Here is a 27474-nt window from a genome sequence, read left to right as displayed (position 1 = left end):
CGAAAACGCATTGTTTCACTGAACTCAGTGCAGTGAGCTCTATCATGTACTAAACTTTTTTTCAACGTAGAAAATCTGATCAATATTTGCATCTGAGTCAGTCTATCTTCTAGGACCTCAAATGGGGTCCTAGACTAAAGGTAATTCTATAGGCCTCCATGGGGCCTGCTGATTGCTACTTAACCAATGCCTATGATGAGAATCGAACCCACGAATTCCCGCTTGTCAGACTACAACACTAACTAGGTACTAGCCTAACGGAGGCTAGTGCAAGTATCATCTGACGATTCCGCACACGTTCTATCTCCACCTTTCAGTGTACCAAGCAGGTGTGGTCTTCTTATAGGGTCCGTTTACACTTCCGAGGAATTGCAAACGTGTTTCACTGAGCACTCCAGTGAGCTCTCTCATGTACTAATCTTTTTTTTAACTTATCTAGGAGTTGAAAATCTAAACGATATTTGCGTTTTAAGTACACAACCCCTCCAAGGGGGGTCTCCCAAACGAATTCATTTATATATATTTTTTTCATTATTTTCTAAAGGAAGGCTTAGGCTAATTCTTTATCTAAGAATACTTAGGCCTCCATGGGCGCTGTTGATTGCTCCTTTCCTTTCAAGGCTTATTGTGGAAATTGAACTTATGACATCCCATCTGTCAGACTAAAACACTATCTACTAACCTACCGGAGACATGAATCTAAAAGAGAAATCTGCAAGTCTCATTCGACACTCTGCTTACGTTCCACTTTTGCCTTTATTCTCCTACATCTTCATAATAGACATACATATTTTTAAGATGTTACAAACTCATCACTGAAACCGAAATACCCACGTCCTACTTTTTGTCCAACTTTAAAATCTGCCATAAATATAAATTATAAAATCCATTTTATTTTGAAAATGAGTATTAGCAAGTGTCAACTTGTTGGAAGGAATCAGTGTCACCAGTGACATTGAATTATGGTTGATGGCTGGCTGTTGTTTTTTTTATTTCTATTGTTGTTGCTGTTGTACTTGTGGTACTACCTCGATCTTGTGCGCTTTTCAATAGTCAAACGCTGAAAATTTTCTTCTTTCAATAATCTTTTTTTAAACTGTATCAAATTATTTTTGGAATATATCTATTTTTCTTTTAATATTTAGTTTTCTATTTTATTTTAGCAAAAGACAAAAAATATATATAAATATTATTTATGTTTTCATCATACATATAGAATTTAAATGGTACAATATTTAGAGAAAAAACATGTTTCTTTTTTTGTTAATTTGTTTATGAGACAATTTGTTTTATGTTAAACAAAATCTAGAAAAATTAAAATGATATATTAAATATTTAGTTTTTCTTTGGTGTAAAAAACCTCCTAAACAACAGCCCGTTTTTAGTTATAAGTTGTCTTTGAAAGAAATCATTTGGTTTTTAAAATTTGTTTTGAACTTTAAAGTTTAATAAAGATTTTTCTTTAAATTAATAAAAACTTATTTTATTTTTAGTGAAAATTTTAATATTTTTGGATATTTGAATTTTTGGTAGTCGTATTAAATGTAACACGAGGATGTATGCTATTCGTTAACTGATATACAGTCTTGACAAAAGATTGATCATACTGTTGACTATAGACTGATCTATAGTTCTGACTATACACTGATCTATAATCTTGACTATAGACTGATCTATAGTCTTGACTATAGATTGATCTATAGTCTTGACTATAGACTGATCTATAGTCTTGACTATAGACTGATCTATAGTCTTGACTATAGACTGATCTATAGTCTTGACTATAGACTGATCTATAGTCTTTGACTATAGACTGATCTATAGTCTTGAATATAGACTACTCTATAGTCTGATCTACAGTCTTGACTATAGACTGATCTATAGTCTTGACTATAGACTGATCTATAGTCTTGACTATAGACTGATCTATAGTCTTGACTATAGACTGATCTTTAGTCTTAACTATAGACTGATCTATAGTCATGACTTTAGACTGAAATATAGTCTGTACTATAGACTGATCTATAGTCTTGACTATAGACTGATCTATAGTCTGTACTATAGACTGATCTATAGTCTTAACTATAAACTGATCTATAGTCTTGCCTATAGATTGATCTATAGTCTTGACTATAGACTGATCTATAGTCTTGACTATAGACTGATCTATAGTCTTGACTATAGACTGATCTATAGTCTTGACTATAGACTGATCTATAGTCTTGACTATAGACTGATCTATAGTCTTGACTATAGACTGATCTATAGTCTTGACTATAGACTGATCTATAGTCTTGACTATAGACTGATCTATAGTCTTGACTATAGACTGATCTATAGTCTTGACTATAGACTGATCTATAGTCTTGACTATAGACTGATCTATAGTCTTGACTAGACTGATCTATAGTCTTGACTATAGACTGATCTATAGTCTTGACTATAGACTGATCTATAGTCTTTGACTATAGACTGATCTATAGTCTTGACTATAGACTAGTCTATAGTCTGATCTACAGTCTTGACTATAGACTGATCTATAGTCTTGACTATAGACTGATCTATAGTCTTGACTATAGACTGATCTATAGTCTTGACTATAGACTGATCTATAGTCTTGACTAAAGACTGATCTATAGTCATGACTTTAGACTGAAATATAGTCATGACTCATGACTATAGACTTATCCGAAGTCGCGACTATAGACTTATCTACAGTTTTGACTATAGACTGATTTATAGTTTTGACTATAGACTGATCTATAGTCTTGACTATAGACTGATCTATAGTCTTGACTATAGACTGATCTATAGTCTTGACTATAGACTGATCTATAGTCTTGACTATAGACTGATCTTTAGTCTTGACTATAGACTGATCTATAGTCTTGACTTTATACTGTTTTAAAATCTTGACTACAGACTGTTTTAAAGTCTTGATTATAGATTGATCTATAGTCTTAACCTAAGACTGAATTATGAACTCATCAAAAATCTTTTGATATAAGATTTCAAATAAATGGCAAAATATATATATCTGTGCTAACTAAAATTAGCCGCACTAAATAAACTCAAACATTAATCTTGTTAAATTTGTTAATGTCGCCATATAAAATAGACCATTAAATATTGAAATTTATTATGATTTTTCTGTTTTTAATTAAATAAATTTTATATGTTTTTTTAAATGCGATATTTTTGCAACAAAAATATTTCGTATTTATCTTTTTCACATCAAACATTTTAATAAAAATTTATAGAAATATGAAACAGAAAAAAATAAACAATAAATTTTTAATAATAAATGAGAAAATTAAAAAAATAAACAAATTTTTGACATATCCATAAACATTTTCCAGAGTTGGTTGGTTGATTATATAATATGTGGAGGAAGGAAGGGAAATTAATGAGTCATGTGATAAAAAAGAAATATAAATTTTAATTAAATTTAAATTAAATCAAATTATTGTTTAATAGTCCCTTATTAACCTACACAAACATTAAGAAATTTTTAAAAGAATAATTTACAAAAATCGATAACATCATACAAGTACCAATTGTAAATTATCGAAGGCCATCTTAAAAGCATTTACTGTTTCGTCGACTGCAAAGTAAAGGAACCGAAAACACTTTTCTCGATTTATATATTTGTAGTACAATGCTGTCATTCATATTTATAGGTCTTTTGAAGAAGACCATGTAATTTACCAGACAGCAGCCCATTAAGTTTGTCGACAACGAAAAATTTCTTTTATTTTTCTCATCATTCATTTTAGTCTTTTTGCAAACTAATTGTTATGAATTTTTCTTGTTAAAATTGCATTTTATGTCTTCGATTATCATAAAGCTTTTAATATATATTTTTTTTGCAATTTTATAAATAATATGAAACAATTTTAATTATTGTTCAACAGGTGAAGACCAAAAATAACACAAGCGTCATATTTTCTTGGACACGTTAAGGACTTAGATAGACCGTCAATAATTAAACAAAATATTTATATGTATTTTACAATTACATTTTAATTTAAAACTGAATAACGAAATGTCAAAGGAAATTGTATGTTGTAAACAATTATAATGGAAGACATGTTTGGAAGGAACTGTCGAATAACTAATTGATAGTTAAAGTTTTCCATTCGTATCCAATGAATCTCAGAACTAGTCCATGAATGTCACATGACAAGATATTTAATAGTAACACACTTATACTTATGTAAAAGAATTGGGAGTTACTGGAATAAGCTGTCAGTAACTCCTTTTGGCTGTCTTTTCCTCTATAGGTCTTTCTTAAAGGTAATAATTTGTCTATAGGACAATGTTTATATGAGCACACACTTGTAAGGTACTCAGGCCCAGAATGCATTCAGTGATAGATGGACATAATATAAGAATTCTGCGCAAATCAAATGCTAAAGCAAGCATTTTATTTTGATTTTCTTAACTATGTAATATCCATAGAGAAACGCTGTAATATCTACAAGGAGTGACGAGATGGATTCATAGTATTATTATAAAGTTGTTAGAATTTATAGGACCGACCTTAATTGGTAGACTGGATTTACACATTAGTAAGAGGAAGATTAGTTATAGAATAACCCTCAATAAAACTCAAAGGTGTGCAGCACAGCGACATAATAGACCAGTGGGTCGATTACGTATGTAGGTTGCCACTTCAGGTGCGTTGCCAGTTGCCATACACAATCGACTCGTAAATTAACACATCGGTAGTCTGATCCATCATTGCCTATGAATGTACGATGGGTAGCTATAAAGAAGATTACTTATATATATTTACCCTCAATAAAGCTATAATTTGTGCTTTAAATCGTATAGACTTTCGGGTGAATGTAATGTTTAACAGGTAGAGTTCTTAGCAATCTGGAAGTCTGTGAAATTGATATGGAAAGGGATATGAAAGTTCATTGTAGCTTAGTAAGTAGTTGTAGTTCTCCTTGAGCTATCTTGGATGAAAACAATTAGGTTGTGTTAAGTTCGCAAATAAACTTACTCATCAGTTAAGCTAGGCTTAACCTGGAACAAATTTAGGCGGACTTTAACCGATGATTGTGTTTTTCAGTTTTAGATTTAAGCTCCGTTAACATTGTTAGTATTGCCAAGTTCTCACTCAAGAACATAAAAAATGAACAGCTGTTTTTGCAAACAATACTTTTGTAAAATGAAAATTTTGGAAAAATGTTAAATAAACATTTAAAACAATAATTAATAAAACAAAACAAATCAGAAAATTGCAATTTACTTAAAATATTATGTTTTACACTCAGTTAAACTAAGATAATAAGTATCTTAACAGTTAAGACTTAACTGATAACTAAAAAACACGAAACATATATTAAACCAGGTTTAACCAAAGAATGAAGATTATCTTTTATCAGAAAAACTCGCCCTTAGACATTAAGGGCGGGTTTTCCAGATAATATACATTCTTTGTTTAAACCTAGTTTAATATATGTTTTGTGTTTTTTTTAGTAAACAGTAACGTTACTTAGGGCGGGTTTCTTACTACTCAGTTAAACTAGGCTTATTTTGCTGTTAGATTAATCTCGGAACAAATTTAGGCGGACTTTAACCGATAATTGTGTTTTTCTGTTATGGGTTTAAGTTCAGTTAACTTTGTTCGTATTGCTAACTTTTCACTCAAAATCATAAACAATGAACAGCTGTTTTTTGCAAATATTGCTTTTGAAAATGAAAAATTTTGGAAAAATGTAAAATTAACATTAATAAATAAAACAGAAAAAATCAGAAAATTACAATTAACTTAAAATATTAAGCTTTTGTTCTTCTGAAATCATTGTTTTATTGTTTTTGTTAATTGTGTTTTCTCACTTATAACTATAAGTTTATTTGGCCAATAATACTCAGTTAAACTAAGATAAAAAGTAACGTTACTGTTTACTTAAAAACACAAAACATATAATTAACTAGATTTAAGCAAAGAAAGTAGATTATCTTTATCTGAAAAGCCCATCCTTATTATCTTAGTTTAACTGAGTGTTAATGGCCAATTAAACTTAAGTTATAAGTGTGAAAACACAATTAACAAAAACAATGATTTCGCTAGAACAAAAACTTAATATTTTAAGTAAAATGCAATTTTCTTATTTGTTTTGTTTTATTTATTATTGTTTAAAATATTTATTTAACACTTTTTTAAAATGTATTATTTGCACATTATTATTTGCAAAAAACAGCTGTTCATTGTTTATGTTTTTGAGTAAAAAAGTTGGCAATACTAACAAAGTTAACTGAACTTAAATTTAAAACTGAAAAACACAATCATCGGTTAAAGTCCGCCTTAATTAGTTCCGAGTTTAATCTAACAGCAAGTTAAGCATAGTTTAACTGAGTAGTAAGAAATCCGCTCTAATAGTGAATTTAGATCGTTGGACACACTCCTATTTGTAATTACTACATGTTATTCTCCGATAAATTAGGAAGCACCAGTAAAACAGTAGAATAGATTGCTATTCAATATTACTATGAATGGGTAGGAGGAGTATGCGAATACTAGTAGGGTGATAACCGGTCACTTCGCAATATAAGCCTTTCAATTAGACCGATAACACAGAATTTTTGTAGGTTGTGTGAGGATGAATTGGAACCATTCAGAGTCTGAGTCGAATATGACTAGGGAAAACATTGCATGATAATCTATGTGTGATGTAGCTAGGTGCAGTATAAGTTTCCTTGTGCTAATTAGGCGACAGGTCTTATAATATTCCTTTCCATTACTATGTATAATTTTCTCTACCTAGATGGGAATTCATTGATTCCACACTTTTCTTTCCAACTTTTCTAACTTACTTTCTCGTTTGGTGTCTTCAAGTTGATATATTTCTTAGGGTAATCAACTCTTTTAAACTGAATTACATGAACGCGATTTATGATGATATACTGGGTGGTATATCTATTATTTCTTGATTTATTTCTCCCTATCCTCTAAAGATTATTATCTCATCTAAAGGCCTCTTCTTGTATTTCTAATTTCTTCTCACAAATGAATTTTTCTGGAGGCAATTGAAGCTACATAACTACACATGAGGGGTGTAGAAACGAAAACAACAATCTCCATTTCATTTATGAGCTTTCCTAGAAACTTTAGATCTAATACTCTGGCATACTTTAGTATGAATCAATCTTTCAATCTTTCTCTACATTTTCTTCTATTTACATACAACATAGTGGATGTTAGTAGGAATTGAATTGAAGAAAGTCAATTTGTTTTCTAAGGAATTGAATTGAAGAAAGTCAATTTGTTTTCTAATAAGAAATGGGAGCTTGAGAAAATCAACCTGATGGAGGAAAACTTATCGACGCAATGAGGTGTGAATTAAAAATATTGGCAGGAGAATATCTTGCGGCCTCTTAGGAAAACAGAACAGTGGGATTTTAGGACGAGAAGCCTCCAGCTTCAATAATTCACATGTTAGTATGATGATAGGTTTTCTTAGTGGACACATGTAAAGAATGCGTTAATGAAAAGTCGAAATTAGATAGAAAATTCTCGGAAGCAATGTTATTCCAAATATTACATCCGTCAAGAATTCTGATTGGAAAATTTTAAGAAAATACTTCTAGGAATTTGATTTTTTGAACATTGAACAATTATATCCTTTCATAGATTGCATTATGAGGTTATTCCGCCCACAATTTCCAATAAAAAAGCGCACAACAGGCTCGATAGCTGCATAGGTGTATTCTAAGCGATGATCTATAAGACAAGCGACTTAAAGATGGTTTGGCTTCAAAGTTATTTTCTAAACATTATACGAAAAAAACTTTATTCGATGTAAATTTATGCAATTAAGTTTTCGGCATCTATTACGGTCTATGCGGAAATGCCCAACTTTTTTTAAGAAAGTATAATGAGTACTCCTTTCTTAACTTACTGATTTTTGAATTAACTATTTAAAATTTTAAATCTAAGAACTTCTATCAAAACCTACCTTAAGATCTGAAAGTGAAGCCATTAAATCATCCAATTCTTTAGTTGCCGATGAAGCATAAGCTTGATGGGCAGCATTATTTGGTGTAAAGGAATCCTTTTGTTTAACAACTTTCTCTTCCATTTGTCTCACTGTAAGAAAAATCCAAAGTTACATAAAAACATATTTTATTTAACGATAAACAAAAAATACATACCTGGTCCTTCGGGTCCAGCAAGATTTTCAGTTTTAGTTTCACGTACAGTAATGGTAACATGACGGCCAGGTGTTGGTGATTTAGTGCGTGCTCTGTAAAATAATTTTAAGTTTATAAATATTTTATTAAGTTAAATAATTATAATTTATTGAAATATTTACCCATTGGGTACAGCATATAAAGAGGCATTATCCATTTCATTTAATAAACTATCTACAGTTGGACGTTCTTCTACGGAAGCATAACTATTATAAGTATTGTATTTAGATGATGGCGTACTATGAAAACCGGATGGACCTGACGTGTCTGTAAAAAATATGAAATAAAATTAGTAATAATTCATTGGAGCTAATATATTCTACATGGTATTATCAATTTCAATCTATGTGTTAACTATTAGCAATCAATCGTTTCATCAGTACATGTCAAGCTGGCTTTTGTACTAAATATTCGGCTACGGATGAAATTAATATCATCCGTATAGATACTGATCTGTGTGTAAAGTTGTACTTCTAGCTTCATCTACTTTTTATAGATTTCGGGAAGTCCTTTGCCTGCATTAAAAATTCTATACTTGGTCAGTACTATATAGAAGAGTGATACCAGATAAACCTATTTCTCTGATTGTGAAATGCTATGCCATTGACCGATACTAGCTTCTATATAAGGGAAAACTTTCGGATCTTTAAATAGTCAAAAGTGGATGTATATTGTAACCTCTCTTGGTCCTGGTGGCAGCAGATGAAGATCTGTTTTCTTTAGCGAACCAAAGCCAGGAAATTTGGTGGAAAATGAAATCTTAAACCCGAATTTTTTTGCATGAACTGATAATATTTGTTTGCTCTCGCACAGACTCCGTGTTCTATTGGATCATCAGAAAACAAAGTTCGGGACTAACACCGGCAAAACACAATTACTGGACATATTTAGGTGTTAATGAGGCCAAAAATTAAGGGATAGCAGAGTAATTCTAGACAGCGAGATAAATGCTGATAGAGACGCAAAATTTTCTTGCCTAAAACCATCCTGAAGCGGTGCTCCTATCGCAAATTGGTCAAAACCCCTTAGCTACAGAAATAAATGAACGCAAGTGGCCATACTTTGCGATAACAACATAATTAACATCATAATTACTGTTCTGGACTTAATACTTTGCAGTTAAAAATAATAGGTCCAATTCAAAGATAGATGTAATTTCAAGGATTGAGCAGCACTGAATCCGAATATGCAGACAAAAAAACATCTACACCGCATCTGGTTTTTGGCCATATTTGCGCAAACATTCCTATTCCCAGATTCGGACTCAGCATTGCTCAATTGTTAAGAAAAGTATTATTAGAATCGTTTTTGGGAGACTCTTAGCTCTTTAAAAAGGCTCCACATAGCATCTTCGCTCAATGAAAGTTTGTCAAACATAGTTCTAAGCTGACAATCATCTGGAACTACCTTTGGAACAGGCTGTGGTCTTAGTGTAAATAATAACAAAAAGGATCATATACTGCTTCTAGAGAACAGAAAAAGTACGGTATGGTGTCATGGAGATCACGATGCTGTACAATCTCATCCTAAATAAGCTCTAAGGTCTTCATGACTTTGTAATGTAGAGACCAGAATAAGTACGGTTCGGTGTCATGGAGATCATGATGCTGTGCCATCTCACCCTAAACAAGATCTAAGATCTTCATGACTCTGTAATGTGAGATTGGCTGTACAATCACTGTGGAACGTCACCACAGGTTGGCCATTTGTTGAGGATGTTGCGGTATATTAGAGGCCTATTGATCCATTTGGTTCTCAATAGTATCAAAACTTTTATGGTGGGCGATCTCCTACGATCTCTAATTGTAGTTAGATAGACTTCTCCGACGACAACATAGTTGATCCAATTAATCGGGGTTGGATCTGGTTTTTTCATTGAAGAATTTTCCGACTTTGATCTCTTTTAGACTAAATGATCTTTGTAGTATTCTTTAAGCTGAAATATCAGCCATTAAGGGGCTCCGAATCGCCTGAAGTACTTTTGTATATACGAATTTATACTGACACACGAACTGATATTATTTGCCTAATTGCTGTGCATCTGTAGGAGATATCATAATGAAGATGGAAAGGAGACAATGGCGAAACATCTACGTATTTGTCCTGCTGAGGAAAAGAATCGAGATCGATCACTAGCAAGCACTATTATTGGAAGTTTTAATTGCATTCATCTTAACTAATCATCTTAATCAATCTTCAGTTCTTGGTTCTCATTCATTCTCCTTTCTTATTGTCACTTTTCTATATTTCTCCACCCTTAATCTCCTTTCTACTTCATCGGAGGAGTCTCTAAATGCGTTATATTGTAGTTAGATAAATTTTTCCGAAGACGTTTCTAAAGTAACCGTTGATAAAAATATTTAACAGGTTTGATGTTGGTATTTTTCATTGAAAAATTTTGCGACCAAGATCTCTTTTAGACTAAATGGTCAGTAGTACTTTTGAAGCTTAAATATTAGCCATTAAGAAAAATTTGGATATTTGGATAAAATTTTGATGGATATACAAATTTATTTTTATTTTATTGCCACAAAAGCTGATATTACTTCCCTAATTGCTGTGCATCTGTATGTGCTGTCACAATGAGGATGGGGAGAAGACGATAGCGCATCTCCTATGTAGTTGTCCTGCTGTGAAATATAATCGTAAACGAATACTGGCAGGCACTATTATTGGAACGTTAAATCGCACTGATCTTAACAGGAACGTAGTTCTTTTTTCCTAATCCCATCTTCAGTTCTTAGTTCTCGGTCATTCTCCTATTTTATTGCTTCCGTTGGATCACTACTTCTTTCTTTACTTGTTACCTTTCTATATTTATCGACCCTTTATCTCCTCTCTACTTCATACAAATGTAACTCTTGCTGTATGTGAGTTATAACAACCTGAAGAACTTAAACTAACAAATTACGGAGCTTTCACAATTTTCCTAAGTTGTTAACATATATCAAAAGTTTCCTACTCAACTAAGTTTAGTCTACTACTTAAAAATGAATTCATATACCAACCTTTTCTATCATAACCATTGCCATTGTATCGGGCACTGCTCAAATCTTGCAACAATGAATCCAATTCCGATAAATTACTAGCCGTATTCAACTGCTGCTGATGTAATGAGGCGGATGTGGGACCCATACCGCCAACATTTGTACCATTGTACTGTTGACGAGGTATGGCTCCTTGATTTTGATAATGACTAGAAGAATTGCTATTGCCAATGCCATTATAACCGCCCAAATGATGAGGTTGGCCAGCAGAGGGTGATACCGATGTGCGTGTTTCAGAATAATGTTCTTGATAAATAGGCTAAATATTTGAAGAAGATAAGTAACGAATGCCTTTTGTAAAGATAGAAAACAAAAGAAATGTATGACTAACCTGTGTTGGTGGAGGAGCTTTGCCGCGAAGACTTCCATAGCCAGATGAAGATTCTATATAATTGTGCTGCTGCTGCTGTTGTTGATGATGTTGTGGCTGTGGTACTTGACGTTGTTGTTGAACCGATGTCACTGTTTGTGTGGTAGCATAGTGAGGCTGCTGCTGATGTTGAGGTTGATGACCAGGCACACTATTTTGCAAATCGGCAAGTAAAGCATCTGAAAGGAAAATAATTACTTGATTAATCTTTTGTTGTAGAAATATTATTATTATTACTATTTAAAGTTTATAAATAGAAATTGTTATTATTATTAATAATGTCTGCTTTTATTTTACAACAACAGCAACCATCATTTAAGAGAATTATATTGAAAAACACTATATGTACCAAGATTATCATAATCGCCAGAATTACTCATGTTTTCAAAATATATATTCAAACACAAAGTGCAATTTCTTAATTATAATTATTAATTAATATTATTGTTTTTTATATTGATTTCTTTTAAAACTACTATAACTGTTCTTTAAAACATTCCGTGCATTACTAATCATTAAAATAAACTGAAAAATTGTATGTAACCAGAATTGAACCTCTTTGGAAAAAAAGTGAAAAATAAATAAAGCTCACACTTTTTTATCTTTTCATACCACATGCACGTAATAAGTGTTTTTATTTTCTTATCAGTGCGGTACGAACGAGTACATGTTTACGTTTTACCGTATGAAAATAAAGGTGAGACATTCAAAATAATACATACATATGTATCTATAACTTAAAGTGCAGACTAAAGTAGAGTAATGACAAAGATAGGGAAGGGAAGGGTTACTGAACCAATAGATAAAAAAAAAGGTTTCAAACGCCCATTTGTTTTGGGGGGAATCAGTGGTGGGAAATAAGAATTTTGTTTATATTTATAAGTTTGCAACTTTATCTACATATATGTAGTTATTTACAGTTTATTGACTGAGTGATGCCTGATCATTTACTAAATTTGAAATGACCATCAAAATAAAGTTTAATGCCTAAAACTTCCAGTTTTGAAACTATCGTATCTAATGTTTTGACTGATGGAATAATATTAACATTGGAATGTGAACATATTCCAGAATATGGATTATCTGAAAACAACCGCTCTTAATTTTCACAAAAAAAAATCGATACGATTTTAAGTTATATCTTATATACCGATTTTAGGTTTTATTTACGACCGTTCTAAAGTAATTGTAAATGGTATTATATCACGAAACCATACTTTTTCCCCATGGAGTGTAATTCTCGAAACTTTTGTCACCTTATTTAGATATGTCCGACTTTATCTAAACATAAAGAAAAATCATATACTTCTTTAAAAATTCAATTTAATGATCCACTAAAGGTGGAAGTACACAATACGCATTGAGGCGGCTACGCTGTTTATGCTTTTTAAACCTTTTGCGCTTTACATGCTGCAAGTTACACACCTTACCTCGTTTTGATATTTCATTTATTGTTTTTTTAACTATTAAAATCATATTTTCCTCTATAGTTGGTGAAATTTTAGTTGATTCTTAACCTACACAAAACACAACCCTGATCAGCTGCCGTCGCGTCAAAAGTTGTTAAACTTTTTGCAGCAGACACGTTACAAACAACAGTGTGTAACTTTATAAATGAAAATACACTATTTCAACTTTTGTTTGACCATAACCTATAAAGCGTTGCCGCTAAAACACGTGTTATTACATCCACCTTAATTCCTGTAGTGAACTTCTCAGAAAAGTATAAAACTAGCGAACGAAAGAGATGATATTCGCAATACCAACTCTGGCGACTTATGACTTGCGCAGCTGAACATCGATATCAGCCGGTTGGCCAATAAGGACAAAATGGTTAGATTAAAAGAAGATTTGCAATCTAAGTTTAGCAGTCGGTAAGTTTTGGTTCACGGTTCGGTCTTTTTCCAAACCGATTAAGAAGGATAATAGAGTAAAGATTTTGCATAACTCTTTATACGATCACCTTTACATCAAGGGATGTAAGGCGAATCGAAGTGTTGTCCACTTTTCATTACATTATCACAACCCTGTATCGCTTCTAAAGTTGCAGAGGCCATTCAACTGTGAAACAAAAATAAAGGGACCCCATGCTAATCTTGGAAAACTTTGCGGACCTAAGTAAAAGAATACAAGCCAATATCACTTCTATCATCTATCGTGAAGACTCTTGAGGTTATTCTCCTCCTCCAGTTATCACTTCTATCCAGTTATTCACAATAATAATATTGTCCTTAATAACACGATCTCAGTATGTGTAGACCAAGAGGGGTAAGGCGAAGTGTTGTCCGCAGATTTTCGTAACATTCCATTATCGGACTTAGCACAACCCTGCATCGCTTTTAATGTTGCAGAGGCTATCCCTTATGTTATCTGTCGTAAAGACTTTTGAGGCTATTCTCCTCATTCAGATTTCTTAACATTTCATTATCGACTTATCACAACCCCAAAGTTGCAGAGGCAATGTTCAACCATCCAAGGAAGATTCCCGCTTAAAAAAACTTGTAAACCGGTGGAAATACATAAAGCACACTATCGCTTCTGTCATCTATCGTAAAGACTTTTGAGGCTATTCTCCTCATCCACATTTCTTAACATTCCATTATCAACTTATCACAACCCTAAAGTTCCAGAGGCTATGTTCAACCATCCAAGAAAGGTTACTGCTGATCATTAAAAACCTTGTGAAGCGAAGGAAATACATAAAGGCCCCTATCGCTTCTGTCATCTATCTGCAGGTCAACACTAGGAAACTTTTTTGCGAAACTTTTGATTTTACGTGAGAGAGAAAGAGAAATCATATCATTCATCTCTCTCGCGGTAAGGCGTTTCCCATAATCAGAAACTTGTTTTGTTTTGTTATTCTTCTCATTCGTACAACAACAAAAGCTTCTTCAGAACCATCTAAACGCCGTGAAGTAAAACATGGGAACTCCACCTCTCAGGGAACTCCACCTCTCTTAAGCTCCGCTCTCTACTATAAAGACTAAAGATGACCTTGACTGATGAAGTGAACTGCTTCAGTCACAAGGCCTACTTCGTTGTGTAGATTGTTAATAAAATAATAATTTATTTTTTAGTCAAATGTCAAAAATATTTGTGCTTTCAGTCGCTTATCGTTTGCAGTCACGATTGTAATCAAGCTGTAAGACATAATGCCTTCAAATTGGCATTAAAAAAACAATTTAATTGCACAAATTATTTTCTAAAATCCCACAATATCTTTAAAATTTGCAATAATTTCCTCATTTCACACAATTTCTAATTATTACACGAATTGGAAAACAAAAAACTTACCCAAACGTCTTTCGAATTCGCCCACTTTAAAACAATCAGTAGGGGTACTATAAAATGATGATGACAAAAGTTTTGAAGACATTTTTTTCTAAACTTTTTTTTATGAAATTATAGTAATTTTTTTAATTCCTGCTTAAAATTCTCACACTTTTCGCGATTTTCTTTTTTTCTTTGGATCACAAATCTATAAATAAAATATTTTGTTTTAAATTCACATTTTTTTTTTCAACAACAACTACAAAAATTGATGTTAACGGTTTAAAAATCCAGACAAAAATGGTATTTTGTTATAAGACAGCGAGACAAAAACACGAATCAAACCAATTAAGGAATTGGATATTCAAACATTTTTCTTCAATTTTGGTGCGAAAAAAATGAAATTGATTTTATTTTTTGTTTTTGATAGTGGTGTCGGCGGCAATGGTTCGATGGTTGATAGAAAAAGATATAGACCAAAAAAAATGTATATTAGATAATCATCTAAAATAGTTTTATTTTACGTTAATGAAATTGTATAAACTTTTTTTTCGACTTTTTACTATTTTTGTTTGTTTTCTATATGGTTTTAATAAACTTGGCTGAAATCTATTACTATTACATTTGAATAACGTTGTTTTCATTTATTTAATAAACTTTAAGAATTAAGTAGATTTGAGACAAGACACCCACTACATTCACACTCACTTGTTTATGCAAAACTATAGGCGTGCCTATGTAAATAGCACACTTCGCTTTTTAGGTCTTAAACGGACAGATAGACTAACCTTGAACTGTAGAACAAGAACTATAGTAGAATATGTAATTGCGATCTCGGTATACATAGTGTTTTAAGTGCAATAGATCTATCCTGACTAAAGACTACAGATCAGTATACAGATTAATCTTCAATCTGATCTGTAGATCATTCCATTCTTAAGTCAGTTCATAGACTGAACTGTAATCAGTCTTTAGTCTGGGTAATAAAACAGCCTATGGTTTGGACTATGGATCAGTCTTTAGTGCGGACTACAGATCTCTTTATAATCTGTACTATATCAACTATAGTCTAGATATAGATCAGTCTACAGAGTGTACTATAGATCAATCTACATTCTGATCGGTCTTTAGTCGAGATTATAGATCAGACTGCAGTCTGTAATAGCTATCTATAGTCCTGATTAATCTATAATCCAGACTATAGACTATTCTTTAGTCCAGACTATAAACTTACCTATATTCCAGAATTAAATCTAGAATATATATTAATTAATAGTTCATACTACAGATAACTATAGATTAGTATATAATCTGTACAATAGATTAGTATAAAGTCTGGACTATACATAAGTCTATAGTCTGGACTATAGATTAGTCTATAGTCTGGACTATAGATTAGTTTATAGTCTGGACTATAGGTTAGTCTATAGTCTGAACTATAGATTAGTCTATAATCTGGACTTAAGATTATTCTATAATCTGGACTATAGATTAGTCTATTGTCTGGACTATAGATTAGTCTATAGTCAGGACCATAGATTAGTCAATAGTCTGGACTATAGATTAGTCTATAGTGTGGACTACAGATAAGTCTATCGTGTGGACTATATATTAGTTTATAGTCTGGACTATAGATTAGTCTATAGTCTGGACTATAGATTAGTCTATAGTCTGGACTATAGATTAGTCTATAGTCTGGACTATAGATTAGTCTTTAGTCTGGACTATAGATTAGTCTATAGTCTGGACTATAGATTAGTCTATAGTCTGGACTATAGATTAGTCTATAGTCTGGACTATAGATTAGTCTATAGTCTGGACTATAGATTAGTCTATAGTCTGTATAGATTAGTCTATAGTCTGGACTATATATTAGTCTAAAGTTTGGACTATAGATTAGTCTATAGTCTGGGCTGTAAATTAGTCTATAAACTGGTGTATAGATTAGTCTAAAGTCTGGACTTAAGAAAAGTCTAGACAATAGATTTGGCTGTAGTCTGCGCAATAGATAAGTCTATAGTCTAGACTATTGATTATTCTATAATCTGGAATACAGATTAGTATATAGTAAAGACTATAGATCAGTTAAAATCCTAGATAATAGAACAGCCTGGAATATAGAACAATCTACAGTCAGATCAGTTTATAGTCTGTACTATACAGCCTGAACTATAAATCAGTATATAATCTGCGTAATAGATAATAAAATAGAAGGTAGAGTAAACAGTCCGTTCTATAGATCAGTCCAGACTATAGATTAATCAGTTATTCTGTAATCTGGACTATAACAAGATCGGTCTATAGTATGGACTATAAATATATACTGGACGATAAATAAACATTCTAAAGTTTGAACTGTCTGTCTAACTTCGTAAAGAATTTTACTGTCATGCTATTTCCTTACCCATGTCTGTTAATTTTTCAATTTATGAATGAATTCTAATACAAAAATCACAACGATAAAAAACCTCCAACATTCTAAATAATTGCGTTAAAATATTGTGGTAACACTAACTTAACAAAATGTTTAATGGCTTTTTCTCTTGTTGTTGTCGCTGTTCGTGGGTTGGGTCTGCTAATAATGATCTTTAAAGTAGTTTTGACCTAATAAAATATTGAAAACATAATACAAATACACACAACAACATAAGTAACAACATAGTTTATAAATAAATGAACATGAAAACTTGATTCAATCATATTCGTATCAATCAATTAATATTGAAAATTTTTATAATTCATATTGGCAGCTATACAAAGTTCTTTCTAATTTAAGATTTTTTTGGAAGGGGAGGGTGGTGATATGGACAAACAAAAATATATTCAAATATAAAAATTAAAAAAAATATGTTTTAATAGCGAAAAGACATGCAAACAAATTTGTAAATACATTTTTAAAGAAAATTTCAAAAAAAAGAAAAAACTTTAATTTTGCCAAATTTTGCAGGTTGAGCAAATATTTAGCACTGAAATGAAAGTTTTTAACAAATATTTAAAACTTCTCGGGGTTCCCCGAAATCGAAAATAAATTAAATTTAATCAAACTTGATAATCTATTTATGTCAATGATAACAAATCATTTAAAAATAAAACTAAAAAATTTCATAAAATTTGTTTTTGAGGGCCTAATATTGGTCAACAAATTAATTAATAGAAAAATATAATAATATTGTCAATATAAACACATTAAAATATATACAAACACATTTTCTTTTTTTGGTGGAAATAAAACATAGAACACCTGTATTTATATTATAATTCAAAGTGCCAATGCCAAACCAAAATCCACAACGTACAGCAAAAAAAAAAAGATTTAAAATCTATCTACAATATTTATCTATTTTCTACGCAATTTTTGTATTTTTTTCTACATTTAATGGCAGCCTACAATTTTTTTTACTATTTTCATGTTTGACATTCATGATTCTCGCAGTCTGGGTTCCATGAAATAAAATAATTTAATTATAAAATAAATTCGCCTGCCACGCGGAAATTTTTAGGAGAATTTTTATTTGTATGAGCTTTTGAATTTAAAATTTAAGTTTAAGACTGGGAAAACTGGGGAAAGGGGGCTGTTTCCCTACAAGCACTCATCTTGAGTATATTTGGAAGTATTTGGAATCTGATTTCTCAAGATGCACTCCCACATTATGAACTTTCATCAAGCGTCCATTGGAGTTCAAGCCCTGTGGATTATGTAAACTCCTTATAACTAGAGATCGCACCTGAAACCATTAGAAGCTCGAATTTTGTATATAGTCTTGGCAAACATGTCTGAATTTACGTCGTCGTATTGCATACGCAAACGTCTGGTCTATAGACCAGTCATTAGTGCGGAAAATATAATACATAAAATCTGGACTATAAACCTGAATAGATATAGTCAATAAATCATTCTAAGTTCTAAACTATAGATAAATCATCTGTTTGGACTATAGATTAGTTTATAGTATGGACTATAGATCAGACTCTAATATGAACTATAGATCAGTCTATAGTCTACAATAAAGTAAAGTTGCATCAACTATAGTAAAGTCCATAGACTGGACTATAGAAAAGTCTAAAGTCTGGACTAAAGTAAAGTCAATAGTCTGAACTATAGTTAAGTCTATAGTCTGAAGTATAGCAAAGTCTATATTCTGGACTATAGTAAAGTCTGTAGTCTGAACTATAGTAAATATCTATAGTCTGGACTACAGATCAAACTATACTCTTGACTTTAAATGAATCTGTAATCTGAACTATATATCAGTCTATAAACTGGACTGTAGTTAAGTCTATAGTCTGCACTATAGTTAATTCTCTAGTCTGGACTTAAAATCATGACTATAGATATATCTATTATGTGGACAGTAGATTATTCTAAAGCTTGGAGTAAAGATCAGTCTATAGTCTTGCCTACAGATCAAACTATTGCCTGGACTATAAATCAATCTATATTCTGGAGTCTAGACTCTGTACTACAGATCAGTCAATAGTCTGGACTATAGCTCAGTCCACAGTCTGGACAATTGATCATTTTACAGTCTGAAATATAGATCATTCTGCAGTCTGTACTGTTTAGTCTTACATATTTATTAGTGTATATTCTGGACTATATATAAGTTTGTGGTCTGAGCTAATGATAAATTTAAATTTCGGAATACAGATTGGTCTACAATTTGAACTATTAATAAGTCTACAGTCTGGACTATAGACAATTTTATTATCTGGACTATAGATCGGACTAAAAAACAATATAGTTTGATCTATGTATCAGACTATAGTCTAGACTATAGAATATAATTAGAGATCTTTTTATAGTGTGAACTGTAGTTCAGTCAGAACAATAGATCAATCAAAAGTCTAAACTAAAGATCACTTTATAGTCTGAACTTAAGATCACTCTATAGTCTGAACTATATATCAATCTACAGTTTGCACTATAGATAAGTCAAGAGTCTATAGAGAAGAAGAACCTTAGTAAGTTATAAAAACCATCTATTAAAAAGAGTATACTGTAGCCTAAGTAGAATAAAAATTTCTCTAAGTGTATCAAAACATAAATCGAAAAAACTATAAATAAATGTACAAAATTATATATTTTGTGTAAAATTTAATATGCAAACAATTTTGCTTTTATTGTATTTTTTTAATTTATGTTTTGTTGTTTTAAAAAAAAATTATTGAAAAATAACAAAACAAAATGTTGAAATAAATAAAACAAACATGCGCCAGAATTATTAAAAAAAATTGTTCAAATTAAAATTTTCAAAAATGTGAAAAAACATTTTATAGACATAAAACAACTGAATATTATTTATGCTTCGAAAGAAATGATGTAATATGCAATTAAAGGCGCTACAAAATTTTATTTTTAATAGACTTATTTGTGGTTTCGTATGGCAAGTTTGTAAATATAGAAAAAGTTACAAATTTAATACAGAACATATATACAAAAACAGGGAGTAAGACTACTAGAACCAAGAGTTCCTAATATTTGAACAATTAAACTATGACACCTAAAATACCGCTATTGTCACCAAAATTTATTGATTTTTTGACAGAAAAGTCAATAGCAGTTTGGTACAAACTGAAATTGCAATTCAAAAAGTCAATTATAAACACTAAAAATAACTCCTCTCCCTCTACCCACACTATGCTAAACAACTTACTGAAATTTCTCAATTAATATTGATTAATGGACATACACATTGAATTAATGACTGGCTGACAGAGAGACAAACATAAAAATCCAACAATTAATCATGAGGCACAGCTGTTTGTTGACAACGGAACGGACTACTTGACTGCCTAATTGTCATATTTAACCAAAGTTAAAGATAAATTTGAGGAGATGTTCTCCCCCTTCCCATTCATACATTCATTGAATAAATTGGTTGGTTTGTTGGCAGGCTGGTCTTGTGCTTGGTTTAGTGGACACTCAAATGCATTAAGTTCAATTAAAAAGAATGAGGAACTCAAGACAACAACAATAAAAAATATTTTAAAGTTTAACGATGGACAATGATATGGTTGGATATGAACGTCTGATACTTTGGATATCAATGACATTAACAACAACAAGACTACAATGTTTAAATGCAATATTTATTACATTGTTTGTTGTAAGTGGTTGTAAGTGCAATTGATATTTGTACATAAGCAATTGCTGTCATTGCAATTGCTGTCGTTGTTGTCTGTCGATTGATGTTGTTGCTATTATTGTAATTGTTGTCGGTTGTTAACTTTAAATCGTAATTGTTGCATTTTTAAGCTTGTGTTTAATTGAATGGGGTCGAATATGATTGTATGCTACTATTGTTGTTGTTTCAAATATTACTTTTGATTTTCATTTAAAATTGGAGTTGGTTGCATCTTTAGCAATACTTTAACAATTAAAAGACAAACATACATATATTATTCTATTAATTAAGCCAATGTTTAGTGGGACATATAACGGTAAAGGAAAACCCGCAGTAATTAATGTTAACCCTCATCGTAAGTCACTCTATTATAAAATCTGTAGGATAGGGTAATGCAACCCACACAGCAAACATTTTATGTTGTATTGACAATAGGTCAGTCAAATAATGTGGACAACAGATTAGTTGATCTGAACTATAGACCAGTCTACAGTCTGGACTATAGATTAGTCTATAGTCTGAACTATAGATTAGTCTATAGTCTGGACTATAGATTAGTCTATAGTCTGGACTATAGATTAGTCTATAGTCTGGACTATAGATTAGTCTATAGTCTGGACTATAGATTAGTCTATAGTCTGGACTATAGCTTAGTCTATAGTCTGGACTATAGATCAGTCTATAGTCTGGACTATAAATCAGTCTATAATCTGGACTATAAATCAGTCTATAGTCTGGACTATAGATCAGTCTATAGTCTGGACTATAGATCAGTCTATAGTCTGGACTATATATCAGTCTATAGTCTGGACTATAGATCAGTCTATATTCTGGACTATAGATCAGTCTATAGTCTGGACTATAGATCAGTCTATAGTCTGGACTATAGATCAGTCTATAGACTGGACTATAGATCAGTCTATAATCTGGACTATAGACTATAGTTTACAGTCTGGACTTTAGATCAGTTTATAATCTAGACTATAGATCCGTCTATAGTCTGGACTATTGATCTGGACTATAAATATCAGTCAATAGTATTGTCTATAGATTAGGTTATAGTCTGGACTGTAGATCAGTCTACAGTCTGGAATATAGATCAGTCTATAACCTCGATTTTATATTAGTTTTCAGTTTGTACTGTAGATCAGCCTATAATCAAAGGATATTTTGAAAATCAAAAACTGCATTTAATGTTGCACCTTATATAATTCATGTTTAAATTTAACTACAAACCACAAATCCAGAGTATAGAATAAAACTAGATGTTTTTTTTAACTTTTGCAAACACAAAACAACTAAGACGTTGACGTAGTGTAGGGTATACAAATGTGTAATCCTTAATATTTGACACAAATAAACTGAAAACAATAATGTCACTTTGCAATAAAATTTACATTTGTTTCGCATACAAAAATATTGAAATTAAAAATTAACAGACATAAACAATTGGACAGACAGACAGAAGAAATAAATGTCCAATAAAAAGTACAAACTGATGTGATATTTTTATGATGTGACACCTTATACTTTCAGCACCGTCACAAATTAAATTAAATTTGTTGTTCTTTTTTTTCAATTTGCTACAAAAAACACAATAAAATCAATTTCATTTTCTAGAAATTTAATTGCTTTTAATTTGCTTAACAATTGCAATTGTTATAATTTATTTAAATACCCGTTAAGTAATTAATTTTTTTTTAATTTAATTTTTCCAATTCTATTTTCAAAATACACAGTACACATAAAACAATACAATAAACACTCGTCTCACACACTATTTTTTTTTCTTCTTTCGTTTTACGCGCAAATACTCGTTAACGTGACAAAAATCGCTCGCAAAATCTTATAGACTGACTGACAGCGAATCTAAATGATGCTGCAAGAGTGTATTTGAAAATATTGAACAAAAAAGATCTGATCAAAATATAGTAATAACAACAAAATAAAAACATTTAACAGTTTTCTTCTTACACTCAATTTTAGTAGCATTGACTCAATTATTGTCATACTCTCTCATATAATTACACTCATTTATCATTGTGAATTTATGTTGTACAGTGTTTTATACTCAATCTTGTGATAAGAAAAAAGAACATCTTTATGAAATTAAAAAATATCGAAATTCAGAACACCGATTAACGATAGTACGATTCTAACTTTGTATCATTATAGTGGTCAGTCAGATATCTAATATCCCATTCTCTAATATCATTCATACAAATTATTCGCCGAGAAAATATGTGAGAAATAAAATTTGTTATCATTGAGCTAAAGCTCCGGCTTAAATCGGCGGCGGGGGCTGGCCGTCGGTAACATTTTGCCGTCGACTTCTTTTGGCTCAAAAGCTAAGTCGGCTTAAACGTAGTAGCTGATAAAGATTGAAATCGCACATATATTTCAGAAAATAATTTCATCAATATGAACGGAGTTACCACTATTTGAAATTCTTATGGCAAATTGAAAAGAGTTGCCACACAATATTGTGCTAATATTAAAATAGTGAAAACTACTATAAATGTATATTTTCTGCAGAAAAAACGTATATAGGAAAAGGTTTCGATATAACAGACTATTATATATACAGAGACTATACAGAGACTTTTCAATATAATAAACTCTTATAAAGTCAATTTCTGAAGAAAAAGTTAAATTGAGCCGACAATTTAGCTGCCGCAGATATTTTCTATAATAAGGCGCTGCCTCCCACCATTTGGCATCGGTTTGTATCTCTGCTCTGGAGTTAGATGTGATATCTTAAAAAATAGATTAGTGCTTTTAATAAACAACAAATTTCAATTTTTTTTTTTTTAATTTTCATTTCCCTCGAAGGGAAAATTACTATCGTGAACTTTACAATAGTTGATTTTGTATGGAACAGCTGTTCAATGTTTACAAAATTCAAAGCTAAATAAAAAAACGAAATGCAGAGGCCAAGCTCAAATGGATTACGTTGCTCCGAGTCGGAGCTGAGAGTTTTTCCATTATTAGAAGACCTAATGTCTTCTAATTTTTTAATATCATCTGATCGTATCTTCTTCTTTTTCGAGATATTTTAAACTAAAACATCTTCACGGAAACTACATGATTTATGTGCGTCGGATTTCATCGCTATGTTACTCTCTATATCGTCAAAGAATTGAATAGGGACTTGATTGAGGGAATCTCATTCTTCTTTCATTGCGTGTAACAACAGAAAGACAGACGTCTGGCTAGATCGTCATAGAATTGAGTAGGGACTTGATTGAGGGAATTGTTGTTATGAAACCCTCCAATTACATGTAATCAGTTTTCACATATTTTTTTTTGATCTAGATAGCGATATTATTTGAATTTTATAATAGATACCCTATAAAAAATACTGTGAACTTCTTATACTCAGTTTCTTGAGTGATTTCTAAAAACATTTATTATTGAAATTATGTATATTGCTCACCGCTCTCATTTAACTATTGAGTGAGTGAGTGCAATCAGCTGTTATTTGTTGTTATAAATAATGTAAACAAAAACAAATCTAAAGAACTGTTAAATAGTTGTTGTGGATCATACAAAAGTATGTAAATCAAATGTAAGGGATTCAAAGAGACAGAGAACGCATTTGACACACTTATTTGTGTCTTTTTTATTATTAATAAGAAAAACAAAAGAGATTTTAGCAAGAAACACATGTTATTTTAGCTGAAAATGTAATAAAACAAAAATAACAATCATATGTTTACTATAGAATTTGTTGTTGAACATCTTTGGCAAGAGCATGATGTTGTCGTAAATACTCAGCAGGCCACTGAATAAACATGGGGGTGTTGTACTCTTTTTCTGCTTTAAGACAGATGATCTTAAAACAGATGAGAATATGTTAAATCTAAAACGATATAATTTTTGTAGTTATTTTTTATATTGAATTTAGTAGGAATATATAGAAACGACTATCGAATGGGTATGTCCGTCTGTCTGTTTGATTTCAATGTGCTACTGTTGTTGTTTATGCTGCTACAGATGTTCTAGTCGTCGTTGTTCTTAGTTGTTTTTAATGTTAATGATGAATCATTTGACTTTGACTAAATTTAGAATGCAACAACACATTTATGACAAACACTTTGTACTGACAACCATAAAAACAGGGAGAAAAAGAGAGAGATATGGGGTGACAGCAGCCAATAAATAACACAACACAAAAATAAACAACAAACAAGATGAAAAAACTACAAGTGCAATTGCAGCGACAGGCGTTTAGCTGCAAATAGTTTCAAACATAAGGAAGACAAAATCAAGGTCAAATAAACTTTATTCACAAATTCTTTATAAAAAATATAAAATGTAATTTTGTCGTCTGTCGCTTGCATTGTGTTTAGCTTCTCTAAAACTAAATCGTGTTCTATTCATATGTGCCATTTTTGCAGTCCATTCTGTGGAATTGCGTAAATTTTGCACATTATAAATGTGTTTATACCCTACACCACTAAAGTGGGGAGGGTATTATACGTTTGTGCTGATGTTTGTAACATACAAAAATATTGGTCCAATACCCACCTTAAAGTATACCGATCGATTCAGAATCATTTTTTGAGTCGATTAAGACATGTCCGTCCGTCCGTCTGTCCGGCTGGCTGGCTGTCCATGTAAACCTTGTGCGCAAGGTACAGGCCGCAATTTTCAAGATAATTTGATGAAATTTGGACCAAGCATGTTTTTTGGCACAAGGACGAAGCCTTTTGAAAATGGTTGAAATCGGTCCATTATTTCACCTAGCCCCCATAAAACCGTACCTCCCGATTTGAACTTTTTATGCTATAATTACGTCAAATATTCTGCTATCTCTCTAAAAATTGGCACAAATAAGTTTTATATAAGTATAAATGATACTGCGGATTTTCGTAAGGATCGGCCTATATTTGACCCTAGCCCCCATACAAACCCCCCTTCAAAAAATGACTTAAACGTCTAAAATTGACTTGTAACCATTTGTATCGCAATGAAACTCAACAAAACTGTTATTTAGAAATATATCCTTTTCCCAAATTTACCGAGGATCGGCCCATATTTGACCTATATAATGCCTTATTTAGAAATTTTAGTTTTTTATCAATAAATGGCTTAAATATTTTGGAATTATGGTAATATTCAACATAAAAGTTTCTTTACAAAAAATAAAAATTTTATAAAAAGTAAAAATTTTAAAAATATACTCATGGTGTAGGGTATTATATGGTCGGCCATGCCCGACTATACTTTCCTACTTGTTTTTTTTTATTTACTCTATTTGCAAGGCATAAATCATCAATCTAAGTTTTATTCTGTATAACATGAATGAGTAAAATTTTGCTAAAAAAAAGTTTGAAAAAACACTTTTTGAAAAGCCGCACGAAAAAAATAATGAAAAATGGACGAAGGTCATTAAAAGTAAATGTGACATTTTATAGTGTCAACGTTTTGTTTCACTTTCAACCGGTTGAATTGAATGATCGTTGATGATACGTTGAGGTAAGAATTACAAATTTAAAATAATGTGAGAATTAAATTAGGGGGATTCAATTCGGATTGTTGTTAAATAAGCTTATATACAGTATTGTTCCTATCCTAATATACTTTTCCTTGTAGTATTTATGTTTAGCATGTATGTGGAACAAACTTTCTGCAGAAGTATTCCTTTTCGCATTCTCTTTAAAAAGATTTAAATCAAATGTCCTTAGACATTATGGTATACGCACAATTGAGACGAACGACGAATTTCGTATAGCACGACGAACTAGTCGACAACAATTCGTTGCGTAAATTCGTCAAATGGAACACAATCAAATTATTCGTACTGCGAATTCGTTTCAAAATTTGTTTGTTCAAAATTGGAAAAAGTAAGAAAAAGAAACAAAAATTATATTTTTGTGAATCTCTATGATTTTGAGATAATTTTAACAGCTTTAAATTTATTCGAATATTATTTCGAAATTAGAAATATAAGAAATTGACCTCGAAATGAACTAAAATTGGCCTCGAAAAGAACTAAAATTATATTTTCGTAAATATCCAAAATTTTGAGATTATTTTAACAGCTTCAACATTTGTTCGAACATTATTTCGAATTTTCGAACTAAATTTTAAATATTTCAACATATTATTATCGAATGTACTCTAGACTGCCAAATTTCAGACAATTTGGGACACCAGAACTGGTTTTAATGGCTTTAAAAAATTTTCGAACTTAAGTTCGAATTTTCCAAAATTTTATTTTTAGTTCTTATGACCCAGAGATTATTTTAAGAGCATAAAAATTTTTCGAACATAACTTCGAATTTTCGAATATAAAATCGAATATTCGAACATAATATTGTATTTTCATTAGCTGTACTCACAACCGCCAAATTTCAGAAAATTCGGGCTACCGGAATTGGTCTTAAAACAATTTTCCCCAATTAATTCGTCGTTCGTCTGCATAAGAAATAAAAATAAACCTTTCGCACAG

The 27474-nt window shown here is 31.2% G+C and overlaps 1 protein-coding gene and 1 long non-coding RNA gene across 6 annotated transcripts in view; both read right to left on the bottom strand.

Moving 5' to 3' along the window:
* LOC111675010 (leupaxin) overlaps positions 1-27474 on the bottom strand; it is an 88801-nt gene that overhangs the window by 23968 nt on the left and 37359 nt on the right. For 3 of the 5 annotated variants that reach the window (XM_023435707.2, XM_023435703.2, XM_023435708.2), the window contains exons 2-6: positions 11584-11801; positions 11214-11511; positions 8328-8472; positions 8167-8258; positions 7971-8101 (exon numbers count right to left, since the gene is read on the bottom strand). In XM_023435707.2, coding sequence (XP_023291475.2) covers positions 7971-8101; positions 8167-8258; positions 8328-8472; positions 11214-11511; positions 11584-11801 — 884 coding nt within the window. Of the gene's footprint in view, positions 1-7970; positions 8102-8166; positions 8259-8327; positions 8473-11213; positions 11512-11583; positions 11802-11971; positions 12124-14916; positions 15091-27474 lie in introns of those variants that run through there. The other 2 variants (XM_046949225.1, XM_023435706.2) reach the window with 2 other exon arrangements.
* LOC124419493 lies at positions 4133-5063 on the bottom strand. The gene is made up of 3 exons (XR_006940648.1): positions 4799-5063; positions 4543-4747; positions 4133-4477 (listed from the first exon to the last, which is right to left on the bottom strand). It is a non-coding gene; the product is annotated as an uncharacterized LOC124419493 (long non-coding RNA).

Source organism: Lucilia cuprina, chromosome 2 (assembly GCF_022045245.1).
Source record: "Lucilia cuprina isolate Lc7/37 chromosome 2, ASM2204524v1, whole genome shotgun sequence".
In the NCBI taxonomy this organism is placed as follows: Eukaryota; Metazoa; Arthropoda; class Insecta; order Diptera; family Calliphoridae; genus Lucilia; species Lucilia cuprina.
Note: the sequence above shows the minus strand (reverse complement) of the source record. Positions and strands in the feature narration are given on the sequence as shown.